We start from the raw sequence: 22,603 nt of genomic DNA, 5'->3' as shown, positions 1-22,603 counted from the left end.
ATACCAGACCATATTTACCCCACTTCTGATCATTTTTCTCCAATTCTTTTTTGGCCCATGTTTGCTTAACCCCCTTGCCAGATTTGTTTCCTCTAGATTTAGTGCCCTTCACTTGCAGATGGCCACTCAGGCTGGATATGACCCTCTGTCTGAAAATATAACACATGACCCTTTGGACCTGGCATTGGCCAAACTCTGGATACTGGCTGAAGAACCAACCCCTCAAGGGCAGCTAGGTGGCACAGTGAATAGAGCACTGGCCTTGGAGTCAGGAGGACCTGAGGTCAAATCCAGCCTCAGACACTTAACACAAAAACTAGCTGTGTGATCTTGGGCAAGTCACTTAACCCCAATTTCCCTCCAAGAATCAAAAAAAAAAACCACAAAAACAAACAAACAAACAAAAGAACCAGCCCCTTAAATGGGATACCTCTACATCCAATCTCAGCAGGAAGCAATTTCAGAAGCTAAGACCTTCATCTCTTACTCCAAAAGATTTTGGCTCCTATTTGTTTGAGGGGGGAATGATGGGGTCCTTGGGCTCATACCACAGGCCTAGGATCATATATTTTTTAATGTTTTATCATTCTTGAATTGTTATGTATTTTGTCATCTAAAACAAATATACTCTCACATGGTACATCTTAACATCACATTTCCTAAATCCCTACCAAGCTACCGGTGAAAGAGAGCATGGTATGACACCATGGTAGAGTAGGAACAGGTTTGAGAATAGTAAATAGTGTAAATCTTGAGACCTTAGCCAGCAGACTACACAGTGCTGGAAAAGATGTTGCTCAAGCTTTGACAATTAATGCCCATTGGTTACCCACAATGATCCTACCCCACCAACATGTGTTAGATTATCAGAAGGATTTTTTCTGATTATTCACTTGCTAACTAATTTGAGAATAGATATAAATGTTTCTAATTGTTTAATTGGACTGCTTGTCCACTAGAAAACATATATACTTTGATATAAGAGAGAAAATGTGCAAAGACACATTTCACAAAATAAAAAACTATTGGATAACAAGTTTTCCCTATAAATACCTGTAATGTAATGCCAAGGAAAGGCAACTTCCCAAGGTTCAGAATACCAGCATAGGTGCTCTCCATTTTATTCAGTGACCAACCAAGAACAGAGAAGATCAAAACATGACATCATTTCAAAATACAGCATTTACTAAGCGTGATTAAATAATCTCCAAGTACTATCCCACCCCAGGACCTTCCAATCATTCAATCAATTACAAAGTCTCTGTTCTAAATACTTCTCCACCCCTAGGCTATACCTTCATTTAGTCCACCACAAAGCCCCTCTTCTCAAATGGAGATTAGTTTCCAAACATAAGGTCAAAAGTTCCCCACCCCTGGATCACAATTGAATCTACCCCAGAGTTACATCAAGTTTAAACACAGCACTTAATACCCCAATGGAGGTCTTTTCTTCATCTTGACACGAGGCAAGTTCTCAGCAATCTTAGTTCCTGGGGAGACAAGGCTTAGCAAGGCCATAAGATACATTGCCAGTCCCTTCATGAATTCATCCTCTGTCTGTAGAACAGTCCTAGAACCCCTGAACACATTAACAAAGCCCTCTCCCAGGATTTCTGTAAACATACAACAAGAAAATCCTTCTTCAGGGCTTCTGAACCAACAGAAAGGCTCCCAGACCCCTGCAACAACAGCACTGTCCTTCACCAGTGGACAGTGTTCACTCTCTGTCTGCAGGACAGTCTCAGGGCTTCTTAGTGAACAGCCAGGTTCCAGGACTTCTTCAACAAAAGGACTGTCTTTCACCAGTGGACAAATCTGGCAAAACAACATCAAAACAGACAGACAAAGTACCAGCAAAACAGCCATGTCTCCTCAGTCCTTGGCAGCTCAGGGGGCAGGTCTCAAAAGTCCAGGGCAATTCAAAGCGGCCACCAGCAATTCTCTTAGTCTCTCTCTCTCCACAAGGTGCTGCTTCCAAAAAGATCTTCCGCCTCTCTCGTCTCTCCAAATCTACGTCACCAGCTCCTCCCAGTTCAGGACTTTCTTTTCACATCAAAAAGTCCATCCCACAGGTGGGATTAACAAGCTCTGGGTTTTAACACAATCAATTTGAAAACCAAGCCCAATACAGGGGAATCTCCACATTCCATTACTATCACAATACCAAAGATCAAGTGGATTTCATTAGATTTCAAGAACTTCAATGTGAAGATACTTACTATGTGGAACCTATAATGCATTATCAGATCTTCTTATATGATGTGTTAATTTTCTCTTATTCCATTTAAACTGTTATTTTGCTATACCTCATATATATGGAAATTATGTTGATCATTATAAAACATTCATTTTTATCTGATTATATTACTACTGGTAATGGTAGAGTTCATACTGTGATCACTAGATAGTTGGAGCCCTGTCTATTGGATCACTCATCCAATCTCTGTGATATAACCTTATACCTTGTTTCTAACTTCTTTATGTTTCAGGATGCTTGAAAGGAATTTATTTTCTTCATTTTCAGGGACCTTTCCCCTGAACAAGTGGATGATGTTAGTAATTGATTTTCTCCACTTTCAGGATGATGACCTTTACCCTGAACCAGTGAATGATGTTAGTCTTTCTTGGGTACTGTAATGCCAATCACAGCAGCACACCTGAGAATTGCTACTGTGAATAATTTTAAGGGTCTAATTGCATAGTTGTATCAGCAATGCCATATTCACAATGCCTATGGAGATTACAAATATGCTGATATAATTATCCATTACAAAATACATCATGCTTGCCATATGGGGAAATAAACTAGAAAATTTATTAAGATAACAAAAGACTGAGTCCCAAAACCAGAAAGTGAAAGCCATCAGAGTAGTTATGATATTGGCACAGGTAGATAAAGTAGAAAGCACCCACATTTTCAAGCCTTTAAAACAGAACAGGCTACCTCAGGCAAAGGTCCTCCTCTCCCCACGCACAGCAACCACCCAGCGTCCTGGAAGCGGGCTCCCAGCAGCTCCGGCCCCTGGCAGTCCTCAGCAGGAGTCCTTAGCAGAAAGTCCTTAGCAGTCCTAACTCAAAAAGGGCTTCACGCTGCCGCTGCCTCTGCTGCTGCCGCCGCCGTGGCAACCACCACCAGCCACCGCAGGACCGCTAGCTCGGCTTTCGCTTTCCCTCGCTTTCGCTTTTCCTGGCTTTCGCTTTCGCTTGCTCCGCCCCTTCCTGCTATGTCAGCACGTCCATGGGGCATGGAAGATCTTTAAATCCCATAACCCTTACAATAGTATAATGAACTCTTTATTAAGAACTAAACATTGTTCAATAAAATAAAGCATAATATTTATAGCAACATTCTTAAGCAAAACATATATATATATACATATGTATATATGTACTCAGTATATCGTAACACTCAGTATATCATGACTCATAGCATATATCATTGCATCCCCAAAGTCAGGGAGTCCCAAGCTAGGGTTTTCCTTAGCACAACACATCCTTAAGGGGTAGCAGAAAATAACACACCATCCACCCCTAGATCACTGTAAGAACATCCTCTTTAATCAGTACCAAGTGTGCAAGTAAAGTCCTCTTTCATCTTAATTCGAGTTGACTTCCAAGTCCCATGGCTCTTCCTCTGTGGGCTGACCTCCTCCTGACTCTTGCCTGGATTCACATGGAGGCAGCTATCCCTCCATTCCTGCTCCATGTCTCAACTTATGGGGACTGTTCTACTCCAAGCTCTCCCTGCTCCTTCTGCTTCTGGGAAAACAAAGCTTAATAGGGCTACAATACTGACACACACTACTAGCACCATTATCTCAATTCACCTCCAAAGTCCAGAGGTTCTGTAATAACAGCTCAGTTTACTTTAACAGCTCTCAAAAGGGGCCTCTTTCCCATGGGCAGGTCTCTACCCCACAGCTCTATTCACTTTCAAAGTTCAGACGCTCCCTCAGCAAGTCTCTGCTATTAGAAGTCTCCTCTCCACTCTTAGAGGTCTCCTCCCAGCTCTTAGAGATTTCCTTCCTCTGCCCACTGAGGCTGCTTCTCTCTCTGAGCACTGTGTCATTCTCTCAACACTGGCTCCCTTAATGCCTACTTTCTCAACATCGGCTCTCTTTATATAAATTCAGTATCTGATGGGTTACACATGTCTGATTGTCTCAGTGCAGAGGCATGTAAGTCTGAGGTTGGGAACTTTAATAACACACACAGAAAAACAGCAAAAAAAAATCCCACTTTGCTTGTCATTACAGGTACCCATTTCTTTACTTTTACCTTCTACTTATATATCTTTAATTACTTCTTCTAAGGAAGCAAAAGAGATATTAAGAAGAATCAGCAATTTCTAAATATATTAATCATCATTAGTATGATTTCCTGTCTAAGTCACCCTCTGAACAGAAATATTTTTCTGCATTGTTTTATACTATATTGATTTTTGCAATTATTCTAATTTTCCTATTCTTTTACAACTGCTCTATGTTTTAGAAAATTGGATATGTAGAGGTGGCCAGGTAGCACAGCGAGTAAGAGCACCGGCTCCAGTGTTGGGATGACCTGGAGATCGAATCCTGGGCTCAGATACTCAGCACCACACCCAGAAATAACTGGCCGTGTAACCTTGAGCAAGTTACTTAACCCCAATTGCTTTAAAAAAAAAAAAAAGGAAAAAAAAAAAGAAAATTGGATGTGTATCCTTACAAGTTGCCCCTAAAGTCCCTTTGGTGTATGTAATGAACATGTAAGATCTTGGGGCTGATTGAAAGGTTAATGAGGTATAAAGATCTTCCTTGTACATTTATAGGCCTATGCGACTACATATGTTCCCTTTTCTCCTTGGAATGGGGGCTGTGTTCCCAGGAATAAGGGTGAGAGTGTACCCAAATGATTCCTTTTCCTTGAAGAACAGGCCACCCTTCTAGAAATATATGGAATTAATCCTGTGTCTTTTTGAACACAAATATTTTGTCATATTAATCACAGATGTCTTGCTCCTTTGAACTCTGGCCCACTTCACAGCTGCCACACATCCTGTGCTGAGTCACATAAAGCCCTGGAGCAGAGCCAATCAGGTGATGGGTCATGTATACGTTAGTACCTTTTGGTACTAAGCCAATCAGGTGCCAAGTCACATGGGTTCTAACACGTAGGTTCTGACACTGAACCTATCAGTTGCTAAAATACACAGCACCAATTTTTAATTTGTTTGAAACTACATACATTCTGGGAAATTAATATTTTTCCTTGGGGCTCCACTCATGGGAAGCATGCTTTGCCTGAAGCATTTTGATTCCTGGCCATGACTTTGGGGAGCTATTATCAAGCCCCCACCATGTGACTCCAGATGTTAGTGCTTCCCCAGTTTGGTGATGTATGTAAATATTTCTATTAGTCTCTTAAGCTTTATTGTCATCTTTCTATATTTCTGTAATAATGTTTTATATTGTCCTTGTGTGTAGAATAAATGTTATGCTGATCTTACTTTGGTGTGAAGAGTACTTATTATACTATGCAATCTGAGCCTGAGAGGAACTGCACTTAGCTCCTTAACTAAATAGATGTTCACACAGACTATTTGTGCCTGACCTGTGGTAGAGCATTCTGAGCTCATATTGGTCTGCTCAGCCTCAGTTGGACACACTGAAACTTGACTCTAGGATAGTGATGTCATTTTGGCCCTCTTCAAGAACAAAGGACAACAACATGTGTTGAATACCTACTTCATGCTGGTGATTTCGCTAGGCTCTGTTGATAGACATGATGGCAAAAGAAAAGGTCCCAGAATTTAAGAAGCTTACAATCTTACTGCAGCAAAAAGAAAGACCTAACAACTGAAAGAATTAGATAATATAAGAAACTAAATATAATCATAGCTACTGCCAAAACAAGCAGCATGGCCAATAAATACTATAACTATTAAAGAAAAGTCAACGTGGACTAGACTAGCAAAGGGGAAAGTTTTATGGGCAACTTCCTTGATTCTTCTCATCAAATGTGATCTTTCCTGCCTATAACCACCTAAAATATGTTATTTGTTCCTCTCATGGAATTTATACTATACCTCACATTCATTCTAGTTATCCAATTTCAATGGGGAAATAGGGGAGAGGAATCTAGGTGGCATGGTGCTATGGTGCATAGAGGGCTGGATCTGGAGTCAGGAAAACTTATCTTCCTGAGTTCAAATTCAGCCTCAGGCACTTACTACCTGTGTTACCCTGGGGAATTCACTTGACTCTGTTTACCTCAGTTTTCTCATTTTTAAAATGAGCTGAAGAAAAAAATGGCAAAACTCCAGTATCTTTGTCAAGAAAATCCCTCAAGAGGTCACAAAGAGTTGGACACAACTGAGGCAGCTGAGCAACAGTGCCTGATGAATAATACATAGGTATTACATAAATGCTGGATATAGTTGCTGTTCCTCACCTACAATTCCCACCTCCATGCCATTGCACTGACTGTGTCCCTGTGATAAGAATGCCCTTCCTCCCTACCTCTATTTCCAAGTGCTGCCTTCTGTAGGCTGCCTCTTTTGGTGCCTCTGCTAGCTTGTATAGAGGTTCTTTAGCTGAGGTCTGAAAACTTTGTTTTTTAAAATATTTTGATGACTATTTCATATAATTGGTTTCCTTTGTAGTCCTGTGTATCTTATCTTTTATATTATTCTGAGAAGGGGACATTGACTTTACCAGACTGCCTAAGGGGTCCATGAGAAAAAAAGGAAGAATCCCAGGTCTGATGCTGTCCCCTTTAATGTTAGCTTGGTATCTAACCTTATGTCTTTTATATACCTGTAGACATGACTCTCCCATTGGAATATATGTTCCTTGAGGGTAGAGACTTTTGTTTTTGTCTTTGTCTTCCCAACATTTCCTAGAATAGGGGTGGGGAATCTGTGGCCTGGAAGCCACATGTGGCCCTCTAGGTCCTCAAGTGCAGCCCTTTGACTGAATCCACCTCTGGCCTAGAATATAGCGAGTACTTAATAAATGCTTGTAGGCCATGAAGGATAAATAGAATCAGGGCAGGGAATAGGAAGAGGGAAGGTATCACAGGGGGAAAAGCAATATAAAAGGAAAAAAAATGGAATGGGTAAGAAAGTGATTAGCCTGACTGGGGAGAGGGACTTATGCTGGGAAGTAGTGGTATGAAGTATAAAAAGTTCAAGACACATAGTTTCTGAGTAATTAATCATTTTATTAATTATGCTAGCAGATAACTAATAAAAAGGGTCAGTGACACTCTTGAATGCCAAAAAGCCCTCATGGAACCCACTCAAGGCTTCTATGCCCTTGGAAGAGTAGGTGTTCCTGAGGGTGGCAATCAATTGTGACTGGTTAAAAATTAATGAGAAGAATGAATATCATAATAAGAGGTGGGCCTATTCTAATAAAGGGTTGATCATTCTTGCTCCCAGCCTCAGGCAACCTAGACAAAGGACCTAGCCCCAACAAAAGCCTAAGTAGATCACAATGAGTTTCCTCATTTAGGTGGGGTCTGAACATTGAAGAGAAAGCTAATCCAATATCATTATCAGCAATGTCCTTCAGAGACTGAACAACCTACAAGTTTCTGAAAAAATCCTAGTCCTAATTCAATAATTGATCACTAATATAAGAGAGAATAATAATATCTCTCTATGGAAAATAAGATTGGATAGGTGGAGTGAGAAAAGGAAGAGCCTTGAATGCCAACTTGAATGTAATTGCAGGTTCCATTGAGCATTTACAGAACTTTTCTGATTCTGTTAATTATATCTAATAAGTCAGGTTCTGAGTCCTTTGGGGATGACAAAACCCCTGACTGCTTTCATTTAGCTCTCTATGACTCTGAGCTGAAGGGCACTCTGGGAAAGGCGAATTGACTTATTGGCCGCTAAAGCACAAATATCAGACTTAGGGAAGTTATTCCCATGCCACACCATAGAGCTAGTGGAAGTTTTTCAGCCAGGAGAGTAACTGAACTCTTCTGTCCAACAGAATGATGCTGGGTCAAGGAAACTCCCGGGACCGAGTAGATGCCCTCTCCCTGATTGGCTGGCTGAAGCTCATGACTGCCAAGTTGCTTCCAGACTTCCTTAACTGCTTCTCTGATGATTTCGTGGCTGTGAGGAGAGAAGCCTGTCTTGCAGCTGGTGCACTCAGAATAAGAGATAAGATGGTAAGTTGGAGGTCAAGCCAGTTCTGGACAATTCACTAAATTGTTAGAGATTTATTTGCCATGGGTTCTTCTTCCCAGTTTTCCTGGGGGTTGGAAAAATAAGGTATAAAAGTCTTACTGAGCCAAAGGGCAAAGGAGTAATCAGGGCACTGGACTAAAAATCAGACTAGTGGGCTTTCCCATTCTCCATCTCCTGATGACTTTCTATCTTACCTTAAGCAAATCACTTAAACCAGGGATGGGGAACCTGCAACCTTGAGGCCACTCATGGCCCTGTAGGTCCCCAAGTGTGGCACTTTGATTAAATCCAAACTTCACAGATCAAATCCCCTGAATAAAAGAATTTGTTCTCTAAAACTTGGACTCAACCCAAGGACCTAGAAGGCCACATGTGGTCTCAAGGCCACAGGTTTCCTACCCTTGAAAGCTCTTTCCTCATATCTAAAACAGGAGTAGGAATATATTCCCTAGCTTATCTCATATATTTCTTCAAAGCTTCCAAAGAGATAACAAGTATGAAAGTGCACTACAAGCTATAGAGTGTAATACAAATATAAGATATTGAAACTACATTATCTAGAAAGCATGGAAGTTAAATGGTTGAACATCTATCTGAAATGACATTTGGTCTTGGGCCAAACCTAACTTCTTCTACTCAGGTCATCTTACCTACTCTATAACTATACTTCCACCTTGCCATTTGGAGAGACTGTCATCACCAGATCTGTAATTGGGAATCTTTATGCTGTCATCCTCATTTGGGAGTGATGGGGAGGATGGATACCTTTCTTGGGATGAATAAAGACCCACAGAGATCCCAGGACACTGCTATGGCTGCTTTTGGAGAGACTATCCTCCCTTGCCATGCCCCCCCTTTTTTTGCATCCCTAGCATTTAGCACAGGGCTTAGGTTCCTGAAAAGGGTGGGGAATCTGTGGCCTCAAGGCCACATGTGGCTTTGTAGGTCCTTGGGTTCCCCACCCCTGGTAAGATATAGTGCTAAATAAATGTTTATTGAATAGCTAAATAACTGTCTACCTCCCAACTCCTCGCCCCACAGAAGTTGTACATAATCACTCTCTATTTTTACTAGTTATTCCTGATAACTGGGTGCTAAGGGAAGTTGTTTCTTCACACTTGGTATCTCTTGATTGCCTTATTACTGGGGGTGGGGTACAATGGTGTAATGCCATGCATAGAAGCTTTCCAGAAGAACTACTACTGTGAACAGCTTTTTTTAGGATTCTGATTACTCAGTATAGTGATCACTCTATTTATTCCATAACAAAAGCAAAACATCCATGGAAAATCAAGGTAACGCATAATTCAAAATACAGCATTCACCATATTTCGACTTATCACAGAAAATCACAATATAATATTCACAACATAGTCTCAAAGTAAAATAGTCACTCTTAAGTTAATTCAATGAGTCACAAAATAGTCACTCTTTTTTTTTCAACTTTTATTTTTTTTTAATTTGTTTGTTTCCTTTTAGTTTACAGGATTCAATTCCACAATTCCTTGAGTTTCACATTTTGTCCCCCTCCCTCCCCTCCCCATGGCAGCATATAGTCAAGTATAGGATCTGTAAATACTTTCACATTATACATTAGTCAGGTTATAAAGACGGATTGTACCAGCTGGAATGAAAAATGGTAAAGAGGATATAAAACCAAATAAGAGAAGGAAAAAGATCAGGTATTTTGCTTCCACCTGGATATAAACTCAGTTCTTTCTAGTTCTTTCTCTGGATGCACATATTTCTCTCCATCATGAGTCTTTTGGGATTGACTTATATCACTGCATTGCTGAGAGGAGTCCAGTCTATCAAAGTTGGTCATCACACATACGTTGTATCTGTAATTGTGTACAAATTTCTCCTGGTTCTACTCTTCTCACTCAGCATCAGTTTGTATAAGCCTCTCCAGATAAATATAAAGTCCATCTGCTCCTCGTTTCTTATAGCACAATAGTATTCTATAACATGCATATACCACAACTTGTTCAGCCATTCCCCAATTGATGGGCACCCTCTTAATTTCCAATTCTTTGCCATCACAACAAAATAGTCACTCTTAAGTTAATTCAATCAGTCACTTATCAGTAGTATCAAAGTACATAGTCAAAGTCTTCCACTCTTGGGGCAAAGTCTTGATTAACTCAGTCACTAATCAGTAACAATAGTCAAAGTACTCAAAGTACAATCAGTCACTTATTCAGCAAAGCCTAAGTATCATACACAAAACCCTCCACTCCTTAGGTCACTAGTAAACTATAATTCCATAATTACTCAGTACTCAAGGAGAGGTCTTTTCATCTTGACTTGGGGCCTGTTCTCAGATTCCCTGGATCCCCTTCCATGGTCCCAGATTCTACCTGGATTCAATGGCAGACAGCTCCCAGTTCCTCAACCAACTCTCTGGGCAGGTCCTGCTCCACATTGGACTTTACAAGGTCTGGTCCATGTCAGCTCCTTCATCATTTCTGCTCCAAGGAATTCAAGGCTCAACCAAGCCACAAACAAAGTCTCAGCATCCTGGTCATGCTTCAATCACCTGGGCTTCTGGCTACTGGGATGCTGGGATCCTGTTCAGAAGAAGCTCCATCACTACCACAAGTTCTCAGGACTCAGTTCTCCATTCTCTCTTCTGTAGCTGCTCTGCCACCACATCTTGGTCTCAAGGAAATTCTGACTGTGCCTCTCTGCGGCTTCTCTTATATACACAGTATTACCTACATCACTTCCTTCAGCCAACTTCCTGTTACGTCAGTAACAAGGAGACAGTAGTTCATACCTTCTGTTCCCCCAATCAGAGGCTTGATCATTTAGTAAGTATTAAGTACCTGCTACTTTTGCTAACACAAAGGGATCTTCAAATTCAAAATTACATTACAATTACAAATGGTAACCCTTACAATTTTAGGGAGGCGATGAAGCCGTAAAACTCAAAGTTTAATATTAGAGTTAAAGGACCTTACAAAATCATCCAACAATAATAGCTAGCATTTATATAACACTTTAGGGCAGCTAGGTGGTACAGTGGATAGAGCACTGGGCCCAGAGTCTGGAAGACCCATATTCCTGAGTTCAAATATGGCCTTAGACACTTACTAGCTGTGTGACCCTGGGCAAGTCACTTTACCCTGTTTGCCTCAGTTTCCTCATCTGTAAAATGAGCTGGAGAAGGAAATGGCAAACCGCTTCAGTATCTTTGTCAAGAAAACCCCAAGTGGGGTAACAAAGAGTCAGACACAACTGAACAATGATAATATAATGCTTTAAGCTTTGCAAAACACATCACAAATGTTGGTGTCTCATTTTATCTTCACAACAGCCATGGGAGGCAGATGCTATTATTTATTGTCTCCACAGATGAGAAAACTGAGGAAGAAAAAATTCAGTGCATTGTTCAGGGACAAAGCCAGTAAATGTCTGAAACTGGACTGGAACAACTCCAGTCTTCTCGATTCAAAGTCCAGTACTCAAATCCAACTGTATCTTATAAAGGAGTAAAACGAGGCCCCAGAGAAGAGAATGATTTACCCAGAGTCACAGAGGAAGGCTCATTTAACTCTCCTTGATATATATACTAAACTGGAGGGAGTCCAATAGTGCCCACTTCTTATAGACACACAGTCTTTGAGAATTGAAAGGCTCCTTAGAGACCTCCTTACACATCTTACCCAAGAGAGGCCCAGAGTTGGTGGCAGAGCAGGACCTAAAGAACCCAGGGCTCATGTTTCTCAGCTCATCCCTCTTATATCCAGGCTGCTGAAATGTATTCTCCTTCCTGGGCAACAGTCCCTGGTTTCATGATCCAGGACAAGCAGCTGGGCAGGAAGAAAGGAGAACCTTTAGTCTTTTTGGCAACATCCTGGCCCCAAACTTACCTTGCCCTTCTCTGTGGATTTACAAGATAGTTTTAGAAGCCCAGATGAGCCCCAGGAGAGGGATAGTGAGGTAGCACAGTGGATAGAGCACTGGCCCTGGAGTCAGGAGGACCCAAGTTCAAATTTGAGCTCAGACACTTACTACATTTACCTTGAGCAGGTCACTTAACCTTCTTTGCCTCAAAAAAAAAAAAATAGAAGCCCAGGTGATCAACACTTAGAAGGGAAAGTAAAGGTATTCTGCCTCATTGCCTATTCTTCCACTAAATAATAGGGAGTATGCAACTGATAACTCCTAGGTCTAAGAAAGAATTCCTCCTCCCCAGAGCAGGACCACCAAACTTGCAATCCAGAAAACCCTGACCATGGGAAAGTTTGAGTAGCTTAGTTACCTGACCTGAAGAGCTACATACAGGGGCATGCTAGAAAATGTTCAACAACCTGCTCTCTGGAAAAAAATGTCTATGACATACTTTTAAGTCCAACATGTGGGGCAGCTAGTGGGGGCAGTGGTTAGAGCACTGGCCCTGAAGGCAGGAGGATCTGAGTTCAAATTTGGCCTCAGACATTTATTAGCTCTGTGACCCTGAGCAAATTACTTAATATGGATTGCTTTAAAAAAAAAAAAAGTTTATTCTGCATTATTAACATTTTCCCCAACATTTTCTTAAGTCTGGAGAATCAACAAAACAATAAGTCAAGCCCTGTTTGTAATGTTTGCCAGTTTCTGAAGTGTAAATGTTCACACTGAAAATTTAACAGTCAGCTGCTTGTGAGCTGAGCCACTTGGAGCTCACTCTAGCACTGGAACCCCTCCCCCCTCATAGTCTCATTTCCCTTTAGAAGGGGTATGGGGGGGGGTGGAGTTGAGGGGGAGAGACCACACTTTGAAACTTGATGCTAGTTCCGGAGGTGGCCGGCAGTGTGCTGTTCCCATTCTTTGACCAGCTCATGGTGACCCTCAAACTCTACTGCTGTTGGCAGTGAAGGACTGATTCATTGGGCCAGGACTAGGCCTCCATTGCCAGCCACAAGCCAAGGCAGAGTTTTTATCTCATTGAATAGAATTTCTGGGCCTCACCTACCCTTGGTTCCTGTTCCTAGTCTCACCAGCACTACCCTACCATAGTTCCCCACCCTCACCAGGTTGCTCTCCCCTTTTCTTCCTAAGAGACCCATAAATTTTTCAAAGAGATCCTTGAAATTTCCCACCCTTTGACAAAACCTCATCCACATTCCTCAGGTTACTACTCTGATAAAACCAGGTGCTGAAGAATATAAAGGGAGAGATAAGGTGAAGAGTGATTTGATACCTTTCCTAGGTTTTTTTTGGGGGGGGGGGGGGGATGTCTATTTTTAGAGGGAAGAGAAGCCTGAATCATGTTATATGGAAAAATTCCATCCATGTCCAGGCTGAGCAAAACTGCTCTGGGATGAAAACAATCAACCCACAATGAGCAAACAGAACCAAGTTTATTCTAAGAAGAGGATATGCTGTTCCTATGGGCATTGATCTAGAAAGCACTTAAGTCAAGAGAAAGACTTTATTTAGCCAAGGGTTATCACCCCTTCATAGGCAGCACAGCAGAATGAGTAAAGGAAGAACATGTGTTCACATCCTGCCTCTAAAACACAGTAGCTCTGTGACTACAGATCTTTTAACCTCTCAATGCTCTACACAACCCTTTAAGACTATGTTGCAGTAAAGGTATTGACCTACATTAATAATGAGGATCCCTACCATACTGGGCAGGGAAAGCTAAGTAGCACAGCAGATAGAGTGTCTGTCCTGGAGTCAGGAAGATATCCTCCTGAGTTCAAATCCAGCCTCAAACACTCACTAGCTGTGTGACCCTGGGCAAGTCACTTAACCCTGTTTGCCTCAGTTTCCTCATCTTTAAGAGGAGCTAGAGAAGGAAATGGTACTCCATTATCTTTGCCAAGAAAACCCCACATGGGGTCACAAAGAGTCAGACACAAGTGAAAAATGACTGACCACACACACACACACACACACACACACACACACCATACTAAGAGTTCCCTATACTAATAAAAATAATTTTTCTGATTGTGCCTTGTTTTTAATGCCATATTCTAGAAGATCAGTGAGTTTCTTGGATCTAGGCTTTCTGTGTTCTAACTCTGACAGCTCATCATTTTTCCCTTTTTCATTCCAGGTATATGACAGCCTCCTAAAGTTGGTACAGGGTGATCCATACTGGAAAATCAAAGCTTTTGCCATCAGAGGTATTACAGAGGTAGTGCCCCCATTCCTGCTTCTCAAATAATCTTCCATGGGGTAGGGAAACAGGGGAGAAGTCTCACAGAGGTCTCTTTGTTTCACCATGAGGCATCACAACTAGCTACCAACCTGATCTTATTCCACCTAAGGTCTAAGCCGGTCCCACACTTACTGCAGGAGGGAGGGCATTTCATCTTTTTGAGATGAATTGCCCCATTCTTGAGGATTCCCAGAAAGTGACTGGCTCCCGTTGGTTGGCTGGACTCTTTGGGAGGGCCTGTCAATTCCTCAGTTGTGGGAGTATAGTGAGAGCAGAACATTTCCTTTTTCCCCACTTAGTAGTATTTTATTTTTCCTAATTACATGTTAAGATAGTTTTCAACAATCTCTTTATTTTTTTTAAAGCAATTGGGGTTAAGTAACTTGCCCAAGGTTACACAGCCAGTTATTTTGTTTGGTTGCCAAGTATCTGAGGCCAGAACCGATCCCGGATCCTCCCGACTCTGGGGCCAGCGCTCTTACTCACTGCACCACCTAGCCATCCCTCAACATTCACTTTTACAAGATTTTGAGTTTCAAAATTTTCTCCCTCCCCAACATGACAAGTAATCTAATACAATCATATCAAACACTTCTACATTAGTCATGTTGTGAAAGAAGAATCAGAACAAAAGGTAAAAAACACAAGAAAGAAAAAGAGAGAGAGAGAAAATAGTACACTTCAATCTACATTCGGACTCCATAGTTCTTTCTCTGGGTGTGGATAGCACTTTCCACCATGAGTTTTTTGGAATTGTCTTAGATCATCGTATTGCAGAGAAGAGCTAAATCTATCAAAGCTGATCATCACACAATGCTGTTGTTACTGTGCACAATGTTCTCCTGCTTCTGCTCACTTCACTCAGCATCAGTTCATGTGAGTCTGTTGTTACCCCAAGGTTTCTAGCTTAGTCTTACCTCCGTTTCCCAGCCCTTGGTGCACACGCAGCCCCGTCCTGCGTGGTCTCATAAAGGAGAAGTCGAGTCAGTAGAAATGGAAAGAGGCACAGCTTTATTGGCAGGACAGGCGTGTTGTTACATCTCTCCCTCTATCCTCTCCAGCCCCCCATGCTTCAGCCCTTAAATCCCCAAAGTGCACTTGCAGAGCTCGTGGACAGCTCGTGAGGGAAGGTAGGGGGGCCAATCAGAGAACATGGAGGCTGTGTCCAGAACAGCTTTCGTACTCCTGCACACTTACCCTTAGTCCCTGAGATTAGTCTCAAGGTAACAGTGTAAATTGTGTGACAGCACACAATCTGGGTGCCTCAGTACTTCCTAGGGGCTAGGGTGCCCTGACTACAGATGAGAACAGCACATATTGCTGATTGCTCTGTATCTTGTTATATCAGACATGAACTCAGAGAAGCTGCCTGAGACCCAAAGTGGGGCTACAGGCCCTAACATAAGTCTTTCCAGGTTTTTCTGAAATTGGCCTGCTCATCATTTCTCACAGAAGAAGAGTATTCATATACCACAACCTGTTCAGCAAAGCCCCAATTGAGGAGCATCTCCTCAATTTCCAATTCTTGGCCACCACAAAAAAAGCCACTACAAATATTTTTGTACATAGGTCCTTTTCCCTTTTCTATGATCTCTTTGGGATACAGACCTAGCAGTGGTATTTCTGGATCAAAGGGTATGCACAGTTTTATAGCCCTTTGGGCATAGTTCCAAATTGCTCTCCAGAATGGTTGGATCAGTTCACAACTCCACCAACAATACATTAGTGTTCCAATTTTCCCACATCTTCTCTAACATTTGTCATTTTCCTGTTTTGTCATATTAACCAATCATATAGCTGTGAGGTGGTACCTCAGAGTTGTTTTAATTTACATTTCTCTAATCAATAATGATTTAGAGAATTTTTTCACATAACTATAGATGGCTTTAATTTCTTCATCTGAAAACTGCCTGTTCATATTCTTTGACTATTTATCAATTGGGAAATTACTTGTAGACTTATAAATTTGACTCAGTTGTCTATATATTTGAGAAATGAGGCCTTTATCAGAAACACTGGCTGTAAAAATTTTTTTCCTAGCTTTCTGCTTTCTTTCTAATCTTAGTTGCATTGGCTTTGTTTGTGTAAAACCTTTTTAATTTAATATAATCAAAATTATTCATTTTGCATTTCATAATGTTCTCTATCTCTTTAATCATAAATTTATTCATAAAATTTATGAATAAAATAACTCAAATAACCCTAACTCAAAAAAAAAAAAAAAAGGGCAACCGCAACCGCTGCCAACCGCCAACTGCAGGACCGTTAGCTCGGCTTTCACTTTTTCTCGCTTTCCGCTTTCTCTTGCTCTGCTATGTCAGCACGTCCATGGGGCATGGGAGATCTTTAAATCCCATAACCCTTACATTTGGCCCCAAGATCTTTCATGTCCCTTACTTGGCAAAAATACAGTAGGAATAACTGGTGTCAACAAAATTTCACAATATAACAAGAATAGCACACAATAAACACAAAAAAATCATATTTTAGGGTGGGGCTTGAGCACAAGCTCCCCATCATTCCCCCCACCCCGAACAAATGGGGCCCCAAAATCTTGTGGTAAGGGGTGAAGATCTCTTCTTCTATGGCTACTTGCTGCTGAAATCAGATGTAGAGCTGTCCCTGTCCTAAGGGGTCCCATTTAAGAGGTCAGTTCTTAATATGCTTGATGCCAGGTCCAAGGGTGACACATCACAGTTGCAGACAGGGGGTGACATCCAGCTTAAGCTATCAGGCATCTACAGATGGAGGGTACCAGGCCTGTGGAAACAAATCTAACAAACAAGGTGAACAAACAAAAAATCAAGAAGAAGCAAAGAGACAATAACCAGACTATTGTAGCCTCACTCACGGTAGAATAAATGACTTAAGGGTACAATTTTGTAATCATCTTCTCCAGAATAAACAATAGTTACAGTGTTATCCTTCCCATAGGCTATAATCTCTGCAGCCTTTGGAACATCATCTGACTTCCGTTTTACCCATACTTTAGCTCCTGATTTTATTCTATCAGTAGAACCAAATCCTTCAGTTCCTGTGACAGTTATTTTGGAAGGAGGGTCAGTTTTTACAAGTGGCATTGTTTTACAAGGAACGATAATCACTTGAACTATCCTATCATTCTTGTGAATCTGTATGGGCCCTTCACCTAAATTCTGGAATGTTACAACAATTTCTCCTTGATAATTAGAATCTATTACTCCAGCCAATACATGTATTCCTTGAGCTGCTAATCCTGATTTGGGTAAAATCTGTCCAAAGTGATTTTTAGGGATTCTTATGCATATCCCAGTGGAAATTTTTCTTATTTCTTTTCTGTCCAACCAAAAGTCCTCTAAACAATGTAAATCATACCCCACCGAACCAGGTGGTCCTGGGTACGGTGCTGGGACATCTGGCCTCAAGGTCCAATACTCAATATTTGGGATCTTGTGTGTTTGTTGTTTTCTAATTTGCAGATTGGGGGTCATCATTCTGGCTAGAGGTGTACTTCCTCCCAATGGTCTGTTATTTAAATTACGCAAAGCCATGAACAAATTATCCTTCCAATGTTGATATGAATTATTGGAACTTAACTTCCTCAACTGTTCTTTCAGTAATCCATTTATTCTTTCAATTAACCCAGATGCTTCTGGATAATATGGAATATGATATATCCATTCTATATTGTTTAGTATACAATACTTCTTCATTTCATTGCCTTTGAAATGTGACCCATTGTCACTTTGAATCTGCATTGGGGTTCCATAATATAGACTTATGAGATCTAGGGTTTTACAAGTGTTTTTCTGGGTTGCATTCTTATAAGGACAAGCTACTAGTACACCTGAATAGGTATCAACACAAGTACATATAAATCTGCATCCTTTATCCAGTGGTAGTGGACCAATATAATCTATTTGCAAGATTTGGGCTGGGACTTTTCCTCTTGCTATCTCTCCAGTTACTACCCGAGGAACAGTTCACTCCTTTTCCAATTGACATATATGACATTCTTCTGCTATCTGTTTTAACAGTGAATGAGAGATACTAATACCTCGATCTTGTGCCCACTGGTGTGTGGCCTGGACCCCCAAATGGCCTGCTGTTTGGTGGACCCATTTTGCTAATACCGGATCATCAGTTGTTGTCAAAGTAGGAACAATACGTTCAGTAGCAATCTTTGCCAGTCGATCAGCATGAGCATTGTACTCACGTTCTGGTGTGGTGGGGGCCACGTGAGCATCTACATGAAAAACTGACAAGTCAGTGACCAAAGACATGTTCCAGATATCTTCCCATAATTCTTTGCCCCAGACTTGTTTACCATGAATTTCCCAATTTTCATTTTTCCACATGGGCATCCATGTAGCTAACCCATTAGCTACCGCCCATGAATCAGTGAATATATGACACTGTCCTCCTTGTTCTATTTTGATGGCTTGATATACTGCCATAAGTTCAGCATATTGGCTACTTGCACCTATCCCAGTACTTTCCAAAGTCCTTCTAGTACATGGGTTATAGGCCACTGCTTTCCAATGTCTTTTTTGCCCCAAATATTTTGCTGTCCCATCAGTAAACCATGCATGTCTCTTTTGTTCCTCAGTTAATACATCATATCCCTCATTCCATTTTACAGTGGACTGTACCAACTGTTGCTTTGGCTCAGGGGGTGTGTCATTCCTCTCAATTTCTATGTTTGCTATACATTCATGCAGAGCAGAGACTCCGCTTTTGCCTGTTTTCGCTCTATTTTGAATATACCACTTCCATTTGATTATACTAGCCTCTTGGGCATGTCCAATTCTGTGAGAAGCTGGGGTACTCATTACCCAGGTCATAATTGGGATTCCAGGTCTTAATATCACTTCATGTCCCACAGTCAGTTGTTCAGTCTCCACCAAAGCCCAATATGCAGCTAACAACTGCTTTTCAAAAGGTGTGTACTGGACTCCAGATGAAGGGAGCTTCCTACACCAAAATCCCAAAGGTACATTTCGGCTTTGTTGTTTTTGCCATAAGCTCCAGTTTGCATAATCATCTTGTACAGTCACTTGCAATTCCACTGGACCATTTTGCATGGGCCACAAATCTAGGGCCAATTGTATGGCAGCCTTGGCTTCTTCAAAAGCTTTACTCTGGTCAAGTCCCCAATCGAATTCATATTTCTTCCGTGTGACTCTATATAAAGGTTTTAAAATCTGTCCCAAATGTGGAATGTGGTGCCTCCAGTATCCAAACAATCCTATGAACTTTTGGGCCTCCTTCTTATTGGTAGGGGTAGGAAAATCCTGAATCTTTTGTCGGGCTTGAGGAAGAATCTCCCTTAGCCCCTTGTTCCATTGTATACCCAAAAACTTCACATTCTGAGCTGGTCCTTGAACCTTTGCAGGGTTAATTTCCCACCCTTTACTTTTCATATGCTCAATTAGAAGGGTCAAACTCCTTTCCACTACTTTCGCATCTTTTCCCTGTATCATGATATCATCAATGTAGTGGGTAAGCTGTACACCAGGTAGCTTTAATTCATCCAACTGTTCAGCCACAATCCTGTGACAAATAGTGGGGCTATGTATGTAGCCTTGTGGCAAGCGAGTAAAAGTATATTGTCTACCCTGCCAAGTGAAAGCGAAGTGGTCCCATTGTTTAGAGTCTATTGGGATGGTGAAGAAGGCATTTGCCAAGTCAATAACTGCATACCAAGTCCCATCATATTTCTGGATCCTTTCTATTAAGGTGATGGTATCTGGAACAGCAGCATACAAAGAAGGAGTCACCTTATTCAACTGTCTATAATCCACAGTCATTCTCCACGTCCCATCTGATTTTCTTACTGGCCAGACAGGATTATTCCATCTTGTGGTTGTAGGGACTAACACTCCTGCTTCAACATATTCCTTTATAGTAGTGGCAATTTCATCTTGCCCACCTGGCACACGATACTGTTTTAAAGTAATTACTTCAGAAGGTTCAGGCAAAGTGATTGGGTCCATTTTTATTTTTCCCACTAAAACTGTATTAATTCCTATCTTCCTCACAGCAAATTGGTATCTTCCTTCAGGTAAATTCAGAGTCATGCCTCTCAATACATCTATTCCAATGATGTATTCAGGAATGGGTACAACAACCACAGTATATTCCTTCTTAGGTAACTGCCCAATTTTCATTGTTATTTTAACCTGTTTGGCTGATATTTCAGTGCCTCCTAGACCTGTGATGGTAATAGGAGTTCCATGTTTAAACTTATCAGGGTTTCCATAGATAAGTGTGGCCTCAGCCCCAGTATCAATCAGTGCCCTAGTCACAGTAGTTGATCCATTCTTCCAATATATTGTTAAACCAATATGGGGTCTGCAATCTCTTCTGCATATTTCTTTTATCTGGGCTGGGGCTTGGCCTATCTCCTATTCCCCCTGAAGGTGGGGCAAACTTGGATACAAAGATTCAGATTCAGAAATACCTGCGGGGGTGGTTCCTGCTTCCCTGTTCATTCTAATGCTAAGTACCTTTTCTTGGTACAGCTTATGCAGCTCTTCAGTTGGAATACCATCTATTCTTCTAAAGTCCACCCCAGCTCTTAATAGAGCAGTAAACAGTTCCCTTCTTGTGGGTCTATTTTGTCTCTGAATCCTCTGGCTGTTTACTCTTCTCTCTCGAGGCAATTTGTCTTTTTCCCATTCCCCTAAATCGCTTAATTGTGAAATCTTATCCAGCACCTCTGAAAGAGGGTGCCCTATTTCTCCAATTAAAAGAGTCAGAATTAGGTGCTTATATGCAGGAGGAGCCGTCTTCACTATGATATTTCTATGAGGAACTCCTAGGGGGGTATCATAATATGCATTTGCATCTCCAATCAGGATAGCAGTTTTCATTACCTCCTCCTTTAGTTTTCTCATACAATCTCTAAGTGAGTACCAGGGTCTGTCTCCCCTAGGCCACATAGATTCAGTTGGATATTGCTTTTTGCAACCCTCTGCAGCTAAAGCTAGAAGATTAGTTTTGTTATTTCCTCCTTGCATATGGTGATCCCTAAAAGCCTGGTGTACAAAAGGATTCTGACTGATACTTATGAATTTTAAACAGTCCTCATTGTCCAGTGTTATTCCTCCGGCGCCTTCATCAGTGATTCTTACTATCCAAGACACTAAAGACTCCCCCATTCTTTGGGTAAATCTACTCAATATATCAGTGATCTCCTGTTGAGTGAAATCCTCAATTATCTCCCTGGACTCTGTTTTGCCTCGGTGGTTCTCCTGCCTTCTTCTTCGTATGGGGAGAGCTTCTACATTAGGAGACTCCTCATCTAACCTTGTTCCATTCTCCTCACACACATTCTCCTGGAAGCTGTCAGGGCAACTCTGCCCAGCCTGTACAAAAGCTGCATGCACATTCCTTCTGCTAGTTTTTTGCTTCCTTTTAGCTACATGAACAGTAGCTTGCTCCTGGACCACATGGGTCCCTCCAGTTTGCTCTTCTGAGTACTGTGACACAGAAGAATCCTCAGGCAAACCAGCTGACTCCCTAGCCATCCTAGCTCTTTCCTTCAGCAGCTTATCCCTACTTTTACACATAAGGCGATAACTTGTTAGCAGCACCCAGCCTCTCCTGCACACTCCTGCCAGTTCTTTGCCTGGTTCTATGGGTATTGCTTTCAAACATCTTTCCAAATCTCCAGGTTCTCCCTCTTTTAGCCTTGGTTCCCAGTTTTCACAGGGCCCTGTGCTTTTAGCCCATTCTCTGGCTAGAGAGGAATAAGGCAAATCCTCCCATCCTGGAATAGCCATTTCTCCCTCTAAAGCCCCACTGCTTCCTGACATTTTGTGATCCCATCCTCGTCGCCAAATGTATCAGCAATGCCATATTCACAATGCCTATAGAGATTACAAATATGCTGATATAATTATCCATCACAAAATACATCATGCTTGCCATATGGGGAAATAAACTAGAAAATTTATTAAGATAACAAAAGACTGAGTCCCAAAACCAGAAAGTGAAAGCCATCAGAGTAGTTATGATATTGGCACAGGTAGATAAAGTAGAAAGCACCCACATTCTCAAGCCTTTAAAACAGAACAGGCTACCTCAGGCAAAGGTCCACCTCTCCCCACTCACAGCAACCACCCAGCGTCCTGGAAGCACTCTCCCAGCAGCTCCGGCCCCCGGCAGTGCTCAGCAGGAGTCCTTAGCAGAAAGTCCTGCTCCCAGCAGCTCCGGCCCCTGGCAGTGCTCAGCAGGGGTCCTAACTCAAAAAAAAAAAAAAAAAGGGCAACCGCAAC

The 22,603-nt window shown here is 41.6% G+C and overlaps 1 protein-coding gene across 1 annotated transcript in view; it reads left to right on the top strand.

The window, feature by feature from the left end:
* The window catches only part of HEATR4 (HEAT repeat containing 4), a 108,176-nt gene that overhangs the window by 57,972 nt on the left and 27,601 nt on the right, over nucleotides 1-22,603 (top strand). The window contains exons 10-11 of the mRNA XM_069092131.1: nucleotides 7,983-8,163; nucleotides 14,238-14,307. Coding sequence (XP_068948232.1) covers nucleotides 7,983-8,163; nucleotides 14,238-14,307 — 251 coding nt within the window. The remainder of the gene's footprint in view (nucleotides 1-7,982; nucleotides 8,164-14,237; nucleotides 14,308-22,603) is intronic.

The sequence above is a fragment of the Petaurus breviceps genome, unplaced genomic scaffold (assembly GCF_028583685.1).
Source record: "Petaurus breviceps papuanus isolate PSGF00001 unplaced genomic scaffold, PetGlider_PUasm1.0 189, whole genome shotgun sequence".
In the NCBI taxonomy this organism is placed as follows: domain Eukaryota; kingdom Metazoa; phylum Chordata; class Mammalia; order Diprotodontia; family Petauridae; genus Petaurus; species Petaurus breviceps.
The sequence above is the reverse complement of the archived record's forward strand: the minus strand, read 5'-3'. Positions and strand labels throughout refer to the sequence as shown.